This window comes from Vipera berus, assembly GCF_964194415.1.
Source record: "Vipera berus genome assembly, chromosome: Z".
NCBI lineage: Eukaryota > Metazoa > Chordata > Lepidosauria > Squamata > Viperidae > Vipera > Vipera berus.
Genome location: NC_138205.1, coordinates 94,703,731 through 94,723,519, shown reverse-complemented (window position 1 = coordinate 94,723,519; position 19,789 = coordinate 94,703,731). Strand labels below are relative to the sequence as shown.

At 36.6% G+C, this 19,789-nt stretch overlaps 1 protein-coding gene across 1 annotated transcript in view; it reads left to right on the top strand.

Annotated features, from left to right (window-relative positions):
* Positions 1 to 3,967: 3,967 nt before the first annotated feature.
* Positions 3,968 to 19,789, top strand: part of DNAH11 (dynein axonemal heavy chain 11) — a gene marked incomplete at its 3' end in the record, with an annotated part of 227,874 nt that continues 212,052 nt past the window's right edge. Inside the window, 9 exon segments of the mRNA XM_081342997.1 lie at positions 3,968 to 4,331; positions 6,791 to 6,931; positions 9,749 to 9,945; positions 11,727 to 11,916; positions 13,070 to 13,169; positions 14,382 to 14,593; positions 15,120 to 15,353; positions 16,862 to 17,029; positions 18,351 to 18,467. Coding sequence (XP_081199123.1) covers positions 4,098 to 4,331; positions 6,791 to 6,931; positions 9,749 to 9,945; positions 11,727 to 11,916; positions 13,070 to 13,169; positions 14,382 to 14,593; positions 15,120 to 15,353; positions 16,862 to 17,029; positions 18,351 to 18,467 — 1,593 coding nt within the window. The 5' untranslated portion in view covers positions 3,968 to 4,097.

The window sequence follows — 19,789 nt, the reverse complement described above, 5'->3', positions numbered from 1 at the left end:
TATTTTTTCACTTCACGCCCAGGATTCAAATCTTACAAAGTACTCTTAGAAAGTAAAGAACTCAGAGGGCAAACAAGATGCATTATCATTCATCATTAACTTCATCCATGAGGAAAGTGTGCTAACTCTGTTGTTTTCTTTTTCTTCCAAACTTTTGTAGCTGCTCACAATCAAAACAATATCTATGTACACTAAAAATATTAAAACCATAAGTATCAGAACCAAACTAAGTAAAGCAACATGTGTACTTTCATGTCCATTTTTTCAGAGGCTGAGATAGTATTGGCAGGAGGCTGCGATATGTTATAGTGACCAGTTCTGAGTGTGAGAGGCAGAAACACTGGCCTCCATTGACTCAAGAGTAAAGCCCATTGACCCCTTCATGGATTACTGCCTTGTAGTGGCGAAGGGGCTTGCGTAATTCAATGAAGCTATGAGCTATGCCGTGCAGGGCCACCCAAGACGGACAGGTCATAGCAGAGAGTTCTGACAAAACGTGATCCACTGGAGAAGGAAATGGCAAACCACTCCAGTATCTTTGCCATGAAAACCCTATGGACAGTACCAAAAGGCAAAACGATATGACGCTGGAAGATGAGCCCCTCAGGTCGGAAGGCGTCCAATATGCTACTGGGGAAGAGCAGAGGGCTAGTACTAGTAGCGCCAGAAAGAATGAAGCGACTGGGCCAAAGCCGAAAGGACGCTCAGCTGTGGATATGTCTGGTGGTGAAAGGAAAGTCCGATGCTGTAAAGATTTTTTCTCCATAGGAACCTGGAATGTAAGATCCATGAATCAAGGAAAACTGGACGTGGTCAAACAAGAGATGACAAGACTGAACATTGACATCTTAGGTATCAGCGAACTAAAATGGACAGGAATGGGTGAATTTAATTCAGATGACCATCAGGTATACTACTGTGGGCAAGAATCCTTCAGAAGAAATGGAGTAGCCTTCATAGTCAATAAAAGAGTAGGAAAAGCAATACTGGGATACAATCCTCAAAATGACAGAATGATCTCAGTTCGAATCCAAGGCAAACCATTCAATATCACAGTAGTCCAAGTCTATGCCCCAACCACCAGTGCTGAAGAGGATGAAATTGACCAGTTCTATGAAGCACTACAGCACCTTATAGAACTAACACCAAAAAATGATGTTCTTATCATCATGGGGGATTGGAATGCTAAAGTAGGAAGCCAAAAGATAACTGGAATAACAGGCAAGTTTGGCCTTGGAGTGCAAAATGAAGCAGGGCACAGGCTGATAGAATTCTGTCAAGAGAATACGATGGTCATAGCAAACACTCTTTTCCAACAACCCAAGAGACGGCTTTACACATGGACATCACCAGACGGTCAACACAGAAATCAGATTGACTATATGCTCTGCAGCCAAAGATGGAGAAGCTCTATACAGTCAGTAAAAACAAGACCAGGAGCTGACTGTGGCTCAGACCATGAGCTTCTCCTTGCAAAGTTTAGGCTTAAACTGAAGAAAGTAGGGAAAAGCACTAGGCCACTCAGGTATGAATTAAATCATATCCCTGTTGAATATACAGTAGAGGTGACAAATAGATTTAAGGAATTAGATCTGATAGACAGAGTGCCTGAAGAACTATGGACAGAGGTTCGCGACATTGTACAACAGGTAGCAACCAAAACCATCCCAAAGAAAAAGAAATGCAAGAAAGCAAAATGGCTGTCTGAGGAAGCTTTGCAAATAGCTGAGGAAAGGAGGGAAGCGAAAGGCAAGGGAGAAAAAGAAAGATACACCCAATTGAATGCAGAATTCCAGAGAATAGCTAGAAGAGATAAGAATGCCTTCTTAAATGAACAGTGCAAAGAAATAGAAGAAAATAATAGAATAGGGAGGACCAGAGATCTTTTCAAGAAAATTGGAGAAATGAAGGGAACGTTTAATGCAAAAATGGGCATGATAAAGGACCAAAATGGCAGGGACCTAACAGAGGCAGAAGAGATTAAGAAGAGGTGGCAAAATTACACAGAAGAACTATACAAGAATGAGCTTAACGTCCCTGATAATCACAATGAGGTGGTCACTGACCTCGAGCCAGACATCCTAGAATGTGAAGTGAAGTGGGCCTTAGAAAAGCTGAGCAACAACAAAGCTAGTGGAAGTGACAGTATTCCAGCTGAGCTATTCAAAATCTTAAAAGACGATGCAGTAAAAGTGCTACACTCAATTTGCCAGCAAATTTGGAAAACTCAACAATGGCCACAGGATTGGAAAAGATCAGTTTACATTCCAATTCCAAAGAAAGGCAGTGCCAAAGAATGTTCAAACTATCGCACCATTGCACTCATTTCTCATGCTAGTAAAGTCATGCTTAAAATCCTACAAGCTAGACTTCAGCAGTATGTGGATCGAGAACTACCAGAAGTGCAGGCAGGATTTCGAAGAGGCAGAGGAACTAGAGATCAAATTGCCAACATACGCTGGATCATGGAGAAAGCTAGGGAGTTCCAGAAAAACATCTACTTCTGCTTCATTGACTATGCTAAAGCCTTTGATTGTGTGGATCATAACAAACTGTGGCAAGTTCTTAAAGAGATGGGAGTACCAGACCATCTTATTTGTCTCTTGAGAAACCTATATGCGGATCAAGAAGCAACAGTGAGAACTGGACACGGAACCACTGATTGGTTCAAAATTGGGAAAGGAGTCCGGCAAGGCTGTATACTGTCGCCCTGCCTATTTAACTTATATGCAGAGCACATCATGAGAAAGGCAGTGCTAGATGAATCAAAAGTTGGAATTAAGATTGCCGGAAGAAATATCAACAACCTAAGATACGCAGATGATACCACTCTAATGGCAGAAAGTGAAGAAGAACTAAAGAGCCTCTTGTTGCGGGTGAAGAAGGAGAGTGCAAAAGTTGGGTTGAAACTTAACATTAAGAAAACCAAGATCATGGCATCTGGCCCTCTCAATTCCTGGCAAATAGATGGGGAAGAAATGGAGGTAGTGACAGATTTTATTTTCCTGGGCTCCAAGATCACTGCAGACAGGGACTGTAGCCAAGAAATTAAAAGACGCTTGCTCCTGGGGAGGAAAGCCATGGCAAATCTAGACAGCACACTAAAAAGCAGAGACATCACCCTGTCAACAAAAGTGCGTATAGTCAAGGCTATGGTCTTCCCAGTTGCAATGTATGGCAGTGAAAGTTGGACCATAAGAAAGGCTGAGCGCCAAAGAATTGAGGCCTTTGAACTGTGGTGCTGGAGAAGACTCCTGCGAGTCCCTTGGACTGCAAGGCGATCAAACCGGTCAGTCCTAGAGGAGATCAACCCTGACTGCTCTTTAGAAGGCCAGATCCTGAAGCTAAAACTCAAGTACTTTGGCCACCTAATGAGAAGGAAGGACTCACTGGAGAAGAGCCTAATGCTGGGAAAGATCGAGGGCAATAGAAGAAGGGGACGACAGAGAATGAGGTGGCTGGATGGAGTCACTGAAGCAGTAGGCGTGAGATTAAATGGACTCCAGAAGATGGTAGAGGACAGGAAGGCCTGGAGGAATGTTGTCCATAGGGTCGTGATGGGTTGGACACGACTTCGCAGCTAACAACAACAACAACAAAGCCCATTGAAGTCAAAGGGAGCTGGCATTAGAGTCTTCCAGCATAGGACTGCATCGTGCATTTCGCCACTCTCCATCAAAACCTTAGCTGCACCCTCCCCCCGCTTTTTTGCAGCTGGTGGTTCCTTCCTCAAAAAAGAGTGGCCCTAATTGGCTAAAGCTGTGATTTGTTTCCCTTCAACCGCAACTGAGGGTGGCTTGAGTGTGACTTAGTTGGTCCCCAGGGCAACGGGACGCTGCTGTCGCCGCGGTAATGAAGGGGAGCTGAGCGACGCTCCTGCGCTGGTCTTGGGGAAAGAAGACTCGCGTGGGCGGGCGCAACAGAGGCAGGTGAGCTGTCCGGGCTCAGACAGGAGAGAAAACGAAGGCGTAGTTTAGCCATCAAATCGTCGGGAAGTGATCCCAAGGATAGCATACGAGACGCAGAAGTGCCCCGGCGACAAGCTTTGTTGCAAAGGGTTTCACTCGACTCTCCCGCTTGCATTACTCCGAGTGGCTATGGAGGACGAGGAAGACGAGACAGTGCAGGAAAAAAGTTTCGCTGAGGACGAGCGCGTGCAATTCTTGGGCCGCTGCCTGGCACATTTGTTAAGGCTCAAAGAAGACAAATGGTGCAAGTTTCTGGAAGAGGAACAGAACCAAAAGCTGGTGGCGGACTTTTTAGAGAGTAATCGCCCTGCTTTTTTGGCCTTCTACCTCTCTGTGGCCGGAGGACTGGCTATGGAGACAAAGGTAAAAGGAGGGAATATGGTTTCGTACATAGTTACTGTTTTAAACTAGTTTCCTCGTTTTCTGTTTGGGGGCTATTTGGGCATCCTGTCTCATAGATTCAAAAGTACGGAGGGAATGGGGAACTTAATAAATAAGCAAATGCAGACTCATGTTCTGTATGACCTGGCATGTTTGGAGGAGACATCAAAACCTTTTTCTATCTCTGGGAACTTGCAAGCACATTCAGTGTTCATTTTTTTCTGGAACATTTCTCCTGCATGTTGTAGAAAGATGTGCATTCTGTACAAAATGCCAACAGATGCGTACTGATTCTTTTCTTCTTAATGATCATGCCAATGTATAAATCCACTTTCGGGGACTATCTACTGAATAATGGAATGTAACTTTCCCACAGTTAGGATGGCAATTACTTCTCCATATGAAACACAAACTATGACTGATGGAACAACTATGGACATTGCTATCACTGTGGACTTGTCCACTTGTAGTTTTCTTTCACAATATCAATATAGATAATAAGTACAGATTCTTTGGTGAGAATTCCTCTAAAAAGATTATCTATTACTTGCTTGATGTATTTAACTTCAACATCTTGAATTGTACTGCAAATCAATCATGCACAGTATTTTCTTTTGTTATTTTGTTATAATTTTTTAGATAGTAAAAACAATCCCAACTTCTCCTATCTGATTATAATACAATCAAGCCTTTTGTCCTGTCAACTTTCTCAAATTTTCCCACAGATATGCAAAAAGCTCACATCAAAAAAAATGGGTGGGGGGAGATACTGCTTGCTATGCCTTTGATCTAACCCATAATTCAGGGTAAGATTTTAAACAATTTGTTTAGGTTTGAATTGATTACACTGATAAAATCAGAGTTGTATGGCAAGCAGAAATTCAAAGAAATGGAATAACTTTGATTTTTTTGCTACATGAATGATTAAATACAATCAGTGTGCAGTAAAAATGCTAATCCAGTTTGTGTTTTAAGTTGTTTACTCAAAAAATCAATCCCAAAAAGTTTTATTCTGCTATCTCTTCCACACAATCTGTAAGCATTGTTTACACTAGAAGTTGTGGTTCATTAGAAAGTTATTACTGTCCAGTGTTAGTATACAAAGTAAAATTATGTAAATAATTAAAATGAGAAATAACCCAATTTGCTCTCCAAGGAGATTAGAAGGCATTGCTAGTTTCTTGCAACTATATTGCAGACAGACAGTTTATAGTCACATGTTATTTATGTTATGATAAATCCCATGTTAAAACAAAGCCAAGAGAATTTGTAGCTGCCCCACAACCAATTTAGTTACCCTTGCTTAGTTCAACTTTAAAGTTTAAAATTCCTTGATTATTTATTTTATAAATCTAGCATATTAAATCTTTCTCTTCCTTAGAACAGAACATTTCCATCCATTTTCCCAATTGGTGGTAGAAAAAGAGCTTATATTGCAGCTCCAGAGTGTCCTGAATGAAATAGATTATTTGAACCCCTTTCAGTCAGATTTCAAGCCTGATTATGAGACAAATAGAGTGTTGGTCATGCTTATGGATGATCTTTGGCAAAAGCAGGATAGGGATAATGAATGCATCCTTGCTTTCCTTGACTGCTTGGCAGCTTTGGGGGCAATTGACCATGGTATCCTTTTGGATGACAGAGTATTGCACAGTATTGCATGGCCACTTCCTTGTGGGGTGCCACAGGGCTTTACCTAAACGCTGGTAAGATGGAGCAACTGTGGATGTAGGAATCCTGTTGTTTATCACCTTTAGTTCTGGATGGCTTGCACTACCCCAGACAGACCAGGTGTACAATCTGTGGATTCTCCCAGACTCCTGCTGAAAAAGCAAAGTATTCTGCACGAGGCTACCTTAAAAACTCAGCTGGTGCAAATGTGGTGGCATGGATAGCTTTGGAGACCACTAGGATGGTGCATATAATACCACTGTTGCATGAGCTGCATTGGGGAGTTTGTATCTCCAATATTCTGTTAAATAATTCTGCTAATTCTACAGTAAAGTGGAATTAATTCATCTAGTGTGATTTCCTAACTGGTTTACCTGAAAGAGCTGATATCAATCTTTCAAGTCTGAAAGTACCAGTTTCTTTCTTTGACCGTTAAGCCACTTTGTGTTTTTCCTCTCTTAATCTGATTGTTTCCTAGGCAGCATCTCTTCCCCTCATTCTTCAAGGTCATTCAGACATTTCATTACACACCTTGATCTCAATGAATGAGATCTGTAGCACCTGGACCATAAATCAGCCGTTGTCTGCAAAAAGTTTCCCACCCCCAACTTATGTAAATATAAAATCCTACAGTCTCTCATATAGCACGAATCCTTTACAGTTAATTCTAAACAGTTGCAGGATGTTGGCCAGAGCTATATTATGTTACAGTGGGATAAATCATGGGTTTATTTTCATTATTATTAGTAATATGCCTCTTTCTGATTTAGATACCAAGTGTTGTAAAACATAAACTTGTATGGGTTATGAAGTCTGCAAATTGCATTGGAACAGAAAACTACAAGGAAGACCTCAGATTGTCAGAACTGTCTGGGATACCCTTGGAGCATGTAATAGTTTTCTTAGAGAAGGTACTCTTTGTTTGTTCATTTGTTTTGTTTTGTTTACATTCAACATTTACAGATCATGTTTTCTTTGGAAGCTCAAGACAGTACACATAAAGATCCCCCTTCATTTTATTCTGTGAAATAGATTGTTGGGAGTTTGTGATTGGTTCAACACCAAGTAGTGAATTTCAGAATTTTTAGCAAGGGCTGAAATCTAGATTCCTTACTTTAACATTATTTCAAAGGACTTCTATATTTTTAAACTCTTGGTTCTTAAATTCTATATATTCAATGCTAGACAAATAACTTTTGGTAAAAGTTAGTTTAAATGAACTTAAAAAAGAACACAATTGTTTTGCAATATGTTATCCTTACATCTGTTTTAGTAGAAAAGTTGCCAAAAAGCGTTTTCTTTTTGGAGACTGCTAGATTTCTATCTCCTGAATATTTTCATTTTTTAAAAATAAAGTCTATGAAAGCTTTTGTTTATCAACATTATAAAGACAGAATTTATATTGAAGGGAATTATGTGGGAGAGGTTTTTAATATTTTGAATTATGTAGACAGCTGAGAGATGTGAGGGTGAAAAGCAAGAATAATCTCGTAATATTTTTCATACAGTGTTATAGAGAATATTTGAAATCTCAAATGCAATCTGTTCCAAATGATGAAATAAGAAGCTGCTAATAAGATTCATGTTTTGAAACTTATTTGGAGGTATCACTTCCTCAATTAGAGAATGATCAGTTTTCCTATGCTGATACTATGAAGAGCATTTGTTCCTTTGTCAAATAGAACTTCCCATTTGAAATGTTACATTGGTTTGAAAATACGGCCTACAGAGCAGGTCTACTAATGGACAAATTTATTTTTATGCTAGTTTAATCTTTAAAGCCCATTGTCAGACTGCCAGAATGTCAATATCTTTTACTGCTTGAGTGTTTTTTATCATATACAGTGCAGCATATGAATGCTGAAAAAAGTAATGTGGAGTAAATCAGTGTTTAGACATGGAAAGTGCTTAGTGCTAATCATAGTCTACCTGATAAGATAGTCCTGCCTACCTTACAAGGATGGTGGAGGAAAAATGGAAGAATGCTATATACATGGCTTTGAGCTTCTGCAGGAAATAAATGCTTTTGTCCTATAGGTTCACAGGTCAATAGGAAATATAAGCAGTAAATGAAAGAAGTATAAGATGATAGTACAGTGTTGTGACTAGACAATATGCTTTGAAAGTATTGATTGCTATCAGACCTAAGGATAAAATACATATTCACATAATTAATAAAAGCTTTTTTGAAGCTTCTATTGACAGAATCGAAAGCATTCCAGAAATTATGGTCTTTAATTGCTATCTTTAATGTACATTGTTTTTGTATTTTGTATGTAGGTGTGCATGTATGTATACATGTTGGACAAAGACCACAATAAAAGTTTACCTACCCAGCTACCTAATATAACATTAATATTGCATACTAATCAGAGCCAGGAAATTTCCAAAAAAAGAAGCATTTTCTTCATTTCCCCCCTTATTTTATTGTCTTAAGAATTACATATTTCAAAATATCCTTTAGTTGGGCAGTGTGTTGTGTACTAGTCTACATTTTATTAATTTTTTTCTTAATTGACATAATATTTGTTAAAAATAAAATCACATGAGACATCAAGTTAATAATATGAAGAGTAAAGTCTGCAAGCACATAGGTAGAATGGCACCCATCTCATAGTGCTTGAGATTTCTGATCTTACTGTTGAGTGCTCCTTTGGTCTTACATTATTTCTAAATTGCATGTTTATTTAGAGTACAATTTGTTCCACAGAAGCTGACGTAAGTTTGCATTTATCACTATGGAAGATGTATTGCAACAAAGAAACTTTGGAATGTTATAGCTACAGATCATGGTCTTACTGGAACTATTTGATTGGTATATGACATAGAGATCAAACATTTCACAATGTCAAAAGTGCTTGATCAAATATTTAACGTCTTTGATTCATTAACATTGAAGAACAATCCTGTATTGGAGATCAAATAATTTAAAAAAAAAACATTTTGAAAGTCTTGCAGAATGAATAGGAGACAGATTTTTATTTCATAATCAGTAAAATATAAAGTATTTACTACTAAAAACAAAATTCAGTTTGCACTAGTATTGGGCTTAATATTTATAGTTCTTAGAATATATTCAGCACTCATATAATTTATCTCTTGTTTTTTTTTACAACGGAGGTTATCAGAATCAGACACCAAAACCAATAATAAGGAAGTTGTTAAATTAACTGGAAAGATGCTCATTTAGAATCTATTGCTTCATAAACTCATTCAAGTTTCATTTAAAATTTAGACTTCACTATATAGTAAATAAAGTTTTATGATTGTTCATATAATTAATTTGAATCTTCGGTTGCTCCAGTTTGAATTCTAAATGTACAGTCTGAAATTCAGTTCAAGAGATTCTTTCCTGAAGTGAACAAGGACCAGAAAATGTTTCTCTATTTTCTCCTGGGAATCCCCTCTCATGTTACTCTAGGGATAATCCTCACAGCATGCATTTACAGAATGAAAAGGGAATTAGAAAATAATGTTAGTAAGATGTCTATGGAGATTCTCAATCATCCAGGTCATAGTTATCCCAAAAATGCTTTTTCACAAGGCAACCAGACTTTCTTGTTTTCCATAATGTTTCATTTTAAAAGTTAACACCATTGTTTGAGAGTGTTTTTGGGGGAAAAAATAGTTTATCTGAAATATAACAGCAACAAAAAACAAATAGGACTTCAAAAAGAATGTAAGTTTTATTCTTTATACCACTGACATCTTGTTCCTTCTGCTACCAGGTTGCAGTTCCTGTTCTTTCCAGTAAGAAAAATAATGGATCTTGGCCACATGTTATTTCCCAGGATATGGAGCGGCATATAGAAATAATGAAAAATAAGACCTATGTTATGAATGGAATTGTGTCTGGGAAAATTCTTCTTCCTCTTCCAACAATTGCAACAAAGACTGATTTTCAGGATATGTGCACTGAAAATAAGTAAGGAGTGTACACACACACACACACACACACACACACACACACACACACACAATGGAATTTGTGGATGACTTTGGGAATAAGGGGAAAAAGATGCTACTAGTATCTAGGAAACAATCAGACAAAAGAGACAAGAGCCCCCCCCCCATGGTTTAATAGAAAGAGTGACTTGGGAAGGATCTGGCCTAATGGATCAAGCAGTTAAAAGTGTAAGCAGGTAACTTGTGCATTCAGATTTGCAAGATTCTATTAATATAGCAAGGGACGCGGTGGCTCAGTGGGTTAGGACGCTGAGCTTGTCGATCAGATGGTTGGCAGTTTGGCAGGTCGAATCCTGAGTGCCATGTAACAGAGTGAGCGCCTGTTACTCGTCCCAGCTTCTGCCAACCTAGCAGTTCGAAAGCACGTAAAAATGCAAGTAGAAAAATAGGGACCACTACGGTGGGAAGGTAACAGTGTTCCATGCGCCTTTGGTGTCTAGTCATGCCGGCCAGATGACCACGGAGACGTCGGACAAGCGCTGGCTCTTTGGCTTTGAAACGGAGATGAGCACCGGCCCCTAGAGTTGGAAACGACTAGCACGCATGTGCGGGGGAACCTTTACCTTTACCTTTTATATTAATATAGCACTGCAAAAAAGTAGAAATAATTCATCTAAAAACACAGAATCATGGGGCTGGAAGGGACCTTGGAGGTCTTCTAGTCTAATCCCATGTTCGAGGTAGGAGCCTTAATTGAATCCCAGTCAAATAGTTCAGTCTACTTTTGAAAGCCTCAGTGTATCCACTACTCTGGGAGACACGCTATTCCACTGACTAATTGTTTTGACTATCAGAAAAATTCTTCCTTCTAGATTGGATCTCTCTTTAATGAGCTTCCACCCATTATTTCTTCTGCACTCTACTGCCTTAGAGAATAAGTCAATCTTCTCTTCTTTGTGACAGCCCTTCAAGTACTAGAAGACATTTATCATGTCCCCACTAATCTTTCTCTTTGATAGGCTAAACATACATAGTTCTCTGTCTCTCTCTGTCTTTCTCTCCCTACATATCTACCTATATAGGGCTAAGTTGCCAGTCAGTGTTAAATCAGACAAAAGGATATTTACATGATACCTTGGAGAAGAGTCAACCACTACTTCCATGGGGATATTCAGGCAACATCTGGCAGCCTGAAGGTATTCAGTACATAAATCTCCTTCTCCACTAGCTGAGTGGTCCTTTAGTATCCGAGGTGATTTGCTTCTCAGTGTCAGTTTCTGGATACATGAGTAGGAATGTGCAGTTGCCCTTGCCTTTTGCTTAACCATTGTGGCAGAATTCCTGGCTGCATTATTCTTTGATCAAAACCAACACATTTCTTGATATACTCTTATAAGAATAAAGGCAATAGGGTTTTATTAAGTATAAACAAAGGGAAGCATTTGTATTGTAAAAGAATGTCCTGACTGTAGAGTTTTTATATCCACATCACAAATCCAATTGACAGAAGAACTTGACTATAAGCTTGACTTTCAAAATGCCCTTCTAATGCTAATATCATCTCTGAACATATACTTTATTTATCACTGCAAGCAAAAATTCTCTTTATTTAGTGAATTTTTTAAAATGAAACATTGGAAATTGCTTAATTTGTCCATTAAACATGTAATTTGTCAAGTCATGTTAAGCAGTACCATCAGAACCAAATAAGCACAGCCAGAATATAGTGCAGTTAATTTCAGTGTCATTTTAAGCATCTCTAAGCATGGAAATTCATTCTTTATTCTCCCTACTTTTTAGACAGAATTCCCAGATAAGGTCAGTACTTCATGAAATAGAATCAATGGTTATCAAGTGGTCACATCAGATACAAGACATTTTGGAATGGAATATAGCTCAACCACCTTTTAACCAGATTTACCCAGATCCTCAGAGTGAGCTTAAGTTTTGGAAAGAAAGAAAAGACAACCTCTTGTGTATATATGATCAGGTAGGTAGCTGCTACTCCAATGATAGTTTATAGCTGTTTTTTCAATAATATGTATTAGAAGAAAAAGTGAATATGTTAATTTCTAACAAAAATATGAAGCACCAGGTACAAATTAGTCTATAATGACTGAGAGCATTCTACAAATTAATTTTTTGTTTTTATTGCAGCTTGCTTAGATTTGTAGATAGCTTCACAATGTATTTATAAATAAATTATATATATATAAACTGCTTCAGTCAGGGTGATTCAACACTATAATTATGATTAAAAATATTACATTCTTGGTACCAGGAGTTCTGTAGCACAAAATTCGGGTAGTCTTCCAGAGCAGCAGTTTTGAACATTTTTTTAGTAGGTCACAAAAATAAGATCTATTCACTCATTCTATAGTTTAGGAAAAGAATGAGATTTCCTAGTAGTTTCAAAAGTGGTTCCACTAACACCAGCATTTGCAAATATTCTTTTCTATACATTAAAAAACATAGCAATAGCAATAGCCATAGCTAATATATCATTTCATAGTGCTTTATAACCCTCTCTGAGTGGTTTACAAATGTCAGCCTATTGCCTCCAACAATCTGCTCATCATTTTACTGACCTTGGAAGGATGGAAGGCTGAGTCAACCTTGAGCTGCTCAGAATCAAAGTGGCAGTGAGCAGTGAGTTAGCCTGCAATACTGCATTCTAACCACTGAGCCATCGCGGCTCTTAACTTTTATTAAAGTACAATAAATCCCATTTTCTTATCATGTTGAATAAATGGATGACCACTACAGTTTTCTATACTGGTGATGATAGATTTGAAATAACAGATTAGGGATAGATCATCATGGAGAAGATCTCTCTATGAGGTTGCTAGGAATTGAAAACAACTTGTTGGCACATTATCACTTAACTTTTATTCCCAGTTGTATTCTGGAATTGGCTAGAAATCTTAGCAGACATTCCTGAACATGTAGCTTGGCCATTTGTAGCCATTTATCTTTTCAATTATTTCTGCTTGAGAATAATTGAAGACTTCAGCATGCTAGAATGACTGGGATTTCATTTTCATATTTGTATAGGGCCGTTTATGAAACTTGATCTTTTTTTTAATTCACGCTGTCATGTGGCAAATTTAAATATATTTATTAAAGATCTTTTTAAATTTCAGCTTAAGAGCCCTATTATCAAAAAATTGATTGGAATCTTAAAAATGAAGAAGAGTAGTTATTATCCAACTTTTCAGGATACTTATAAGGATGTAGAAAATGGTAAGGCTTCTTTGAAATAAATTTATATTTTTATATAAATGGACACAATATATCAAATCCATAATTTTTTGCTATGTCACAATAATTTTGCATTAAACTATTGCTTTGGGAGATATTCTCATTAAGTCAGTCTTATGTAAAATGTACCATGTTACATTTTGATATATCTATATCTATATCTATCTATACCTATATCTATATCTATATATCTATATCATCTATATATCTATATCTATATCATCTATATCTATCTATCTATCTATCTATCTATCTATCTATCTATCTATCTATCTATCTATCTATCTATCTATCTATCTATCTATCGCCAGGCCCAAATATGGGCCAAACCTTATTGCCTGAATCAGCCTAACCTAAGGCCATTCACAAGCTGTAGTCACAACTGTGACAACTCATTATTTGTGTAATTTTTTGGATTGCTAACAAAGAATTAAAGGGAGACTGATATGGCCATTTCAAACTCATTTGTTCTCATCAGTCAGCCATACCCTTCTGATACACACACACACACACACACACACACACACACACACACACATATATATGTATATTAACATACAGTGTAAACATTATTTTGAAGCTGTTACTTGCAGACAATCCATTTCTAACAAAATGATTTTAAAATGTTTTTCTCATTTTTACATATTGATTAAATGAAATGTCAATGGAAAATCATTAAAATACATGTTATTTTTATAAGGTGCTGTGCTCCGAAAGAACTAAGCAGATGATTCATTTTCATTTTGGTCTTACTGGGCACAACATTATATCACTGTCTTTTTTTTGCAATTTGAAAAAAGATGCACACTAGTTTGTAGCTGCAAGTTAACCTTTCATCAGGAAAAGTGCATACAGAATTCTGAATACATTGTCATAAAATGTTTGCTGAGCAGTTGGCCAACTATCAAACTTGCTTATATCAGAAGGCAGAATACTGTAGTTGTTCTGTGGTCTTTATGATGCCAGTTTAGTAGGATGCAGATTTGCAGGCAGATAATTTTAGTTCCCAGTCTCCTTATGTTACTGGAGGCAGGTGGAACAGAGAACCTAGTAGTCTCTGAGTAGCATCTATGACCAAGTTGGTTATTATCCTTAGAAGGTTATCATTTTCTTTTAAAAGTGAGTATGCCTAAGTACACTGCATATTAGGTACATATACTACAAAATAGTTTTAATCCTTTCTTTATTCTACAGCACTTATTGAAACCCAAGATATTGAATTATATCTTAAACCTCTAGAAAGACATATTCAGTATTTTGAAGAGACTGAATTTCCAGGGATACGTATTCTGATTCCTCCTCTGTTTCACACCATCTGCCTGATCTGGAGTCATTCCAAATTTTACAACATGCCAATACGAATCATATCTCTACTGCAGGAATTCTGCAACCTGTTCATTCATCAGGTAGTAATATTTTAAATACCAGAATAAATTGAATGCGATGCATCCAATTTTTATATGAAATTGCTCAAGGATTAAAGTCAGGGAAGGAGGTTTTCTTAAATGTATCCTTGCTTTTAGGCATCCATCCATACAGCACTCAGAAAAGGCTTTTCTCTATTATTGCCAATATGTGAAATCTACTTGTTTAAGAGTTGTATCTAGTCTCCACTTCACAGATCCCTGTAAGGGTGGGGAAGTGAAGAAATTTGCATTATGGCACAAACCCTGTAATTTAGGAACTTGCTCCAATGATGAGAAACATAAGGATGGCAAGCGTGAAAGACTGGCAAGATGAAACTGAAATCTATTTTCATCACTTTTTTTCATGATAGATGTCTAAACACCATTTTTAGCCATTTTAGAAAGAATTTAGAACCTTCCTGTATAACCAGGCATTTTAAGAAGTACATGAATAATAGTGCATTGTTGTATTAGCCATTTATACTTTATATTTTAAAATGTCTGATCTCATTATTATTCACCTCAGGCTACACTGTATCTTTCACCAGAAGATATTATGAAAAGGGAAGCAGAAGAAACTTTGGAACAAGTACAAAGTGCTCTTAATACTTTAAGAAGTTTTAAGGATGCCTTTTTTAATGAAAAAGCACAAGTGGCAACTTATTTCACTAGCAGTCAAGAAGTTAGATGTTGGGATTTTCAACCAGAGATGGTGTTTTCCAGATTTGATATGTTTTTAAATCGCCTGGAGAAAATAGAGGTATTATTTACCATTCTGTCCACTAGAATTACAGTTGGAGTTATATTTCTGGAAAAATTATGTAGAATTTCTGTAATGATAACTTACTTACTTTTATACAACAGCAAAGAAGGAACAGAGAAAGAGAAGAAAGATTATTTACAATTACAACTCACAAATTTATAGTTAATTATCTGTATTTATGTGCATAACTAAATCATATGCATATGTTTTTTAATACTAGAGTCAGGGCTTTCTTTTTGAAAAAGTCCATCTAGTATTACATAGGGTGCAGCTTTCTTTAGTTAAATGTGATTTTTATGATATCTTTACCACCTTGAGTTATTTGTAAAACTAAAGGCTGGATCCAAATAAAATAAAATGAATGAATGAATGAATGAATGAATATAAAAATAAAAAATAAATTGATACTTAAATAAATAGCTTTAACTATATGATCCAGAGTTAATAGATATGCACCAATGTAGGGAAAAATAAGAACTAGGGTGCAAATAATTGATTCATGACGTGTTCTATTCCCCTCCCCCCTCTCTCTCTCTCTCTCTCTCTCTCTCTCTCTCTCTCTCTCTCACACACACACACACACACACACACACACACACACACACACACACACACACATAAAGTTCATATAAGCCTGATGGCTTACAGGGTAAAGGAAGGACTGTCCTCTGCCTAGTTTCATTTCCCATATTATCTACATATTAAGGCACATATCTTATCATGACAAAATGATAGAAAGTACATCACACACACATACACCTTGCATGTTGTATCCTGTTTTGTAGGAGAAGTCATGTCAGTGACAGACCTGATCCCAAAAAAGCCAGCATTATAGAACAATTTCTTAAAGCCAAAGTAAAGGCAATTATATTCTGTCCAGCCCTGCACAGCAAGTATCTAGTCACAGATGCCAAGATGGTCCTATTCTATGCTGGGAGGTCTCACAGGTATAATCCCATGATCCTAGTCAAAAGCCAATTCAAAAAGTGTGATGATAGTCCCATTCAAAAAGGTTTAAAACAAAGTCTAAAAGCAATTTAGGCAGGTGTCAAAGACATTGTTTCAGAACATAACTATTGGGTGCTTGGCTCCACGTAAATCTGTTCCTAATAAAATGATCTGGCACTCTGCCATTTGACTCTACATAGTTTTAGGACACCTGTGCATATTTTCAAGTTTGAATATTGCTTTGTCAGGATATAAGATTGTAAAACTGGGACTGGAGAAAATTTGTTCTTTTGCTCATTCTCTGGTTTTGTTCAAAAGAATGCTCCTTTTTTGCTGATCTATTCTGTAATTTCCCTCTCCCCTATACACAAAGATAAGCTGTGATAAACAAGTTCAGAGATCAGAAAACAGCAATTTGCTAGTTGTCTTCTAAAGGACATTGTATGCCACGTTTAGGAGCATCCAATCAATATGGGTCAAAAATATTGCCTACTTCTGTATCAGGAGAGACGTTCATGAGACAGACGCATTGCAAATGATTATTTTTATCTTTTCAGAATATTTTTGTTACTATGCTTGAGTTTGAAAAGTTGGAGAAACTGGAATTTGGTGGAATCAAAGGAAAATGTTTAAATGCTCAAATATGCAAATTGAACGAAGAATTTATCGAGTCTTGTAACACTTTTAAAGAGAAAACATATGACCCCTTAGACTACAACAATATGGTAATCTTTCATATAACATATTGTTTGTGCCATTTTTAAAAAATTTAAGAAAGGCAAGTTGTGAAGTATATTGTAAAAATAAAGTTAATTATATTTAAAAACAGATCCATACGTAAAAAAAGTGTAAAAAGTTTGAACTTGGAAATTCCTACCAAGCTGAGCTTGAATTCCTTAACTATCAGTATTTCTGCTTCCTGTGAAGAACAGCCTTTCTCTATTTAATGCTTTTATTGTAGTCCAGTATTTTTCAGACAATGGAAGATTACTTGATCTTTTAATAGCTGTGGCAATTTCTATTAATAACAGAGGCATTATCCATGAGGGCGTATTTCATAATCCATATACCACAACCCCAGTTCCTATTATACATAAACTTACATATAGTATTCTGCCCATCACAATCTTGAGGTTATGACCAGTATTACCCAAATTTCCTCTCCACTAGGTAAAAAGTACCTGCTAGTACCAAACATCACACCTTGTATCCAGAGATAGGGGTTTCAGTCACAGTCAAGCTGCACTGGGTTGTAAACCTTAATGCATCCAGTTGATGGGGCAAAAAATTTAAGTGAGCCATGTTTAGTAGAATTTATTAATTTGATATAATATAGCACAATTACTCCTATACTTACTTGTTTGATTTAAAAGCTAATACAACTGAACATAAGAATGGTTGCTATATCTTAAAATTAGAAGATTAAAAAATAAAGCTTGATAAAACTTGCTGGAAAAAATAACTTGATATAGAAAGATAAGCAAAGTTTATCATTGGTTGACTAGTTAAGGTTATTTCTCCAAAAAGAACTGCTCAGATGTAATTCAGGTATACAGTATATCAAGAATACTGCTAAGTTATTTTTACTTGTAGAGTTGGTGTTAGGGAGCCCATTTTCAGATGTTGCTGTACTTCGTTTTATTCAATATAAGACAAGCCTGGCCTATTGAATTTGGCAATCCTTCTGTTTCTTTTAAGAGAAACTCAAGACTTGGTGTTCCAAAATACTATCGCTATGGTTAAGTACCTGACTGCCAAGCACAGTTTTTCCCTCTGTGTGAAACGATCAGGGTAGCACAAATATTTTAAGGCCTTCGGCAAGCCTGGCTTTTTGGAGTCCGGGATACTGTTGTCATTGTCTCCTGAGTGAGCATTACAAACAACTTTATTCTCCCTTTGTTTGCCAATTCTTCTTTATTCTTGTATGCTAGAAACAGAATCCTTAGCACATAGCACTAATTTTCTGATTTAATAGTTATTTTCTTACATCCTTTGTTGATTCAATTCAATGGAATTCATTAAAAAAATTGATTTTGCCTTCTACAGGAATTTGAAGAAGACTACGCTGATTTTAAACACAAAAATTTGGAATTTGAAAGGCGTCTTGGAGCAATTTTTTGTGTGGGATTTCTTGATTGTTCAGGTTTGGAGTCAGCATTTAAGGTAGTTACATAAAGCATAATAAGTGAATGTTATAGTTTTGACTGTCAGATTTGTATTAGATTAGATTACATTATTATTTTACACATGCACATACTAGTAAGAATACAGATAATACGCTCTGAACCATTTATAACCGTGATTTGAACTCATATAGGCTGGACAGGTGCTCACTTATCATTTTCTTGCCTATCTTAATTTGTATTTCTAATCTGTTTTTTATAGTACTGTTTTTGATAAGTTGGACTGTTTTTTCCATTTGTGTAAAGACAGATGCAAAAAACCAAATTAAATAGTTCTGCTTTTTCCCTGTTGCTTGTCACCTTCTTGCCACTTTCCCCCACTAATAGACCAATCATTTCATTAACTTTTTTCTTGTTTTTTACATGTTGAAGAAAGCTTTTTTTGTTATTTTTGACTTTGATCACAAGCCTTAGTTCATTTTGAGCCTTAACTTTTCTCACTTCATCTTTGCAGGCTTGGGCTATTTGCTTGTATTCTGCCTTAGTTATGTGTCCCTCTTTCCACTTTTTATACTTGTCCTTTTTATTTTTTAATTTATCGGAGAGTTCTTTATGTAGCCATGCTGATTTCTTTTGAGAGCTGTTATTTTTCTTCTTTCTTGGTATTGTGCTAGACTAGTCAGGCAGCTATGAATCCATCTGGTGGTGATGTGTCTAACCTACATTTTTCTATCTTATCAAGTAGTAGGTTGTGATCTACTTTATCAAATGCCTTGCTGAAGTCCAAGTAAATTATACCCACAGCATTCCTCTGGTCCACTAATTTTGTCACCTGGTCAAAGAATGCAATAAGATTTGTCTGGCATGATCTGTTTTTGACATACCCACGTTGGCTTTTGGTAATGACTTTGTTTTCCCCTAGGTTACCATCAGGGTGAGTTCCAATATAGATGTAGGCTATATGATGTACAGAATTCCAGGAAATTACAATATAGTTAACTACACTGGCCCCTTTAGGGTGCCAGAATGTATTAATTGTATTTTTTACTGTTTATTATATTAAAAATTAAAATTGACACATTCACTTCCATTACTACTTCTTACAATTGATGGGATTTTAATGTGTCATTTTTTGAAATTAGCTGGCAAATAATTTTATTTCAGATACCCCTGAGAGGATCTTGGGGTATCCTTAGGAATCCTCAGAAATTCTTAGGAATTCTCAGATCAAACATTTAGACTAATGAATTGTGATGAGGTTTGTTATGGACATAGCTTAAGATAGATACCCTAAGGATGTATTTCAATTTTTTAAAAAATATTAATGTTTATTATGGTCACAAACCAGCACAAAATTTAAAC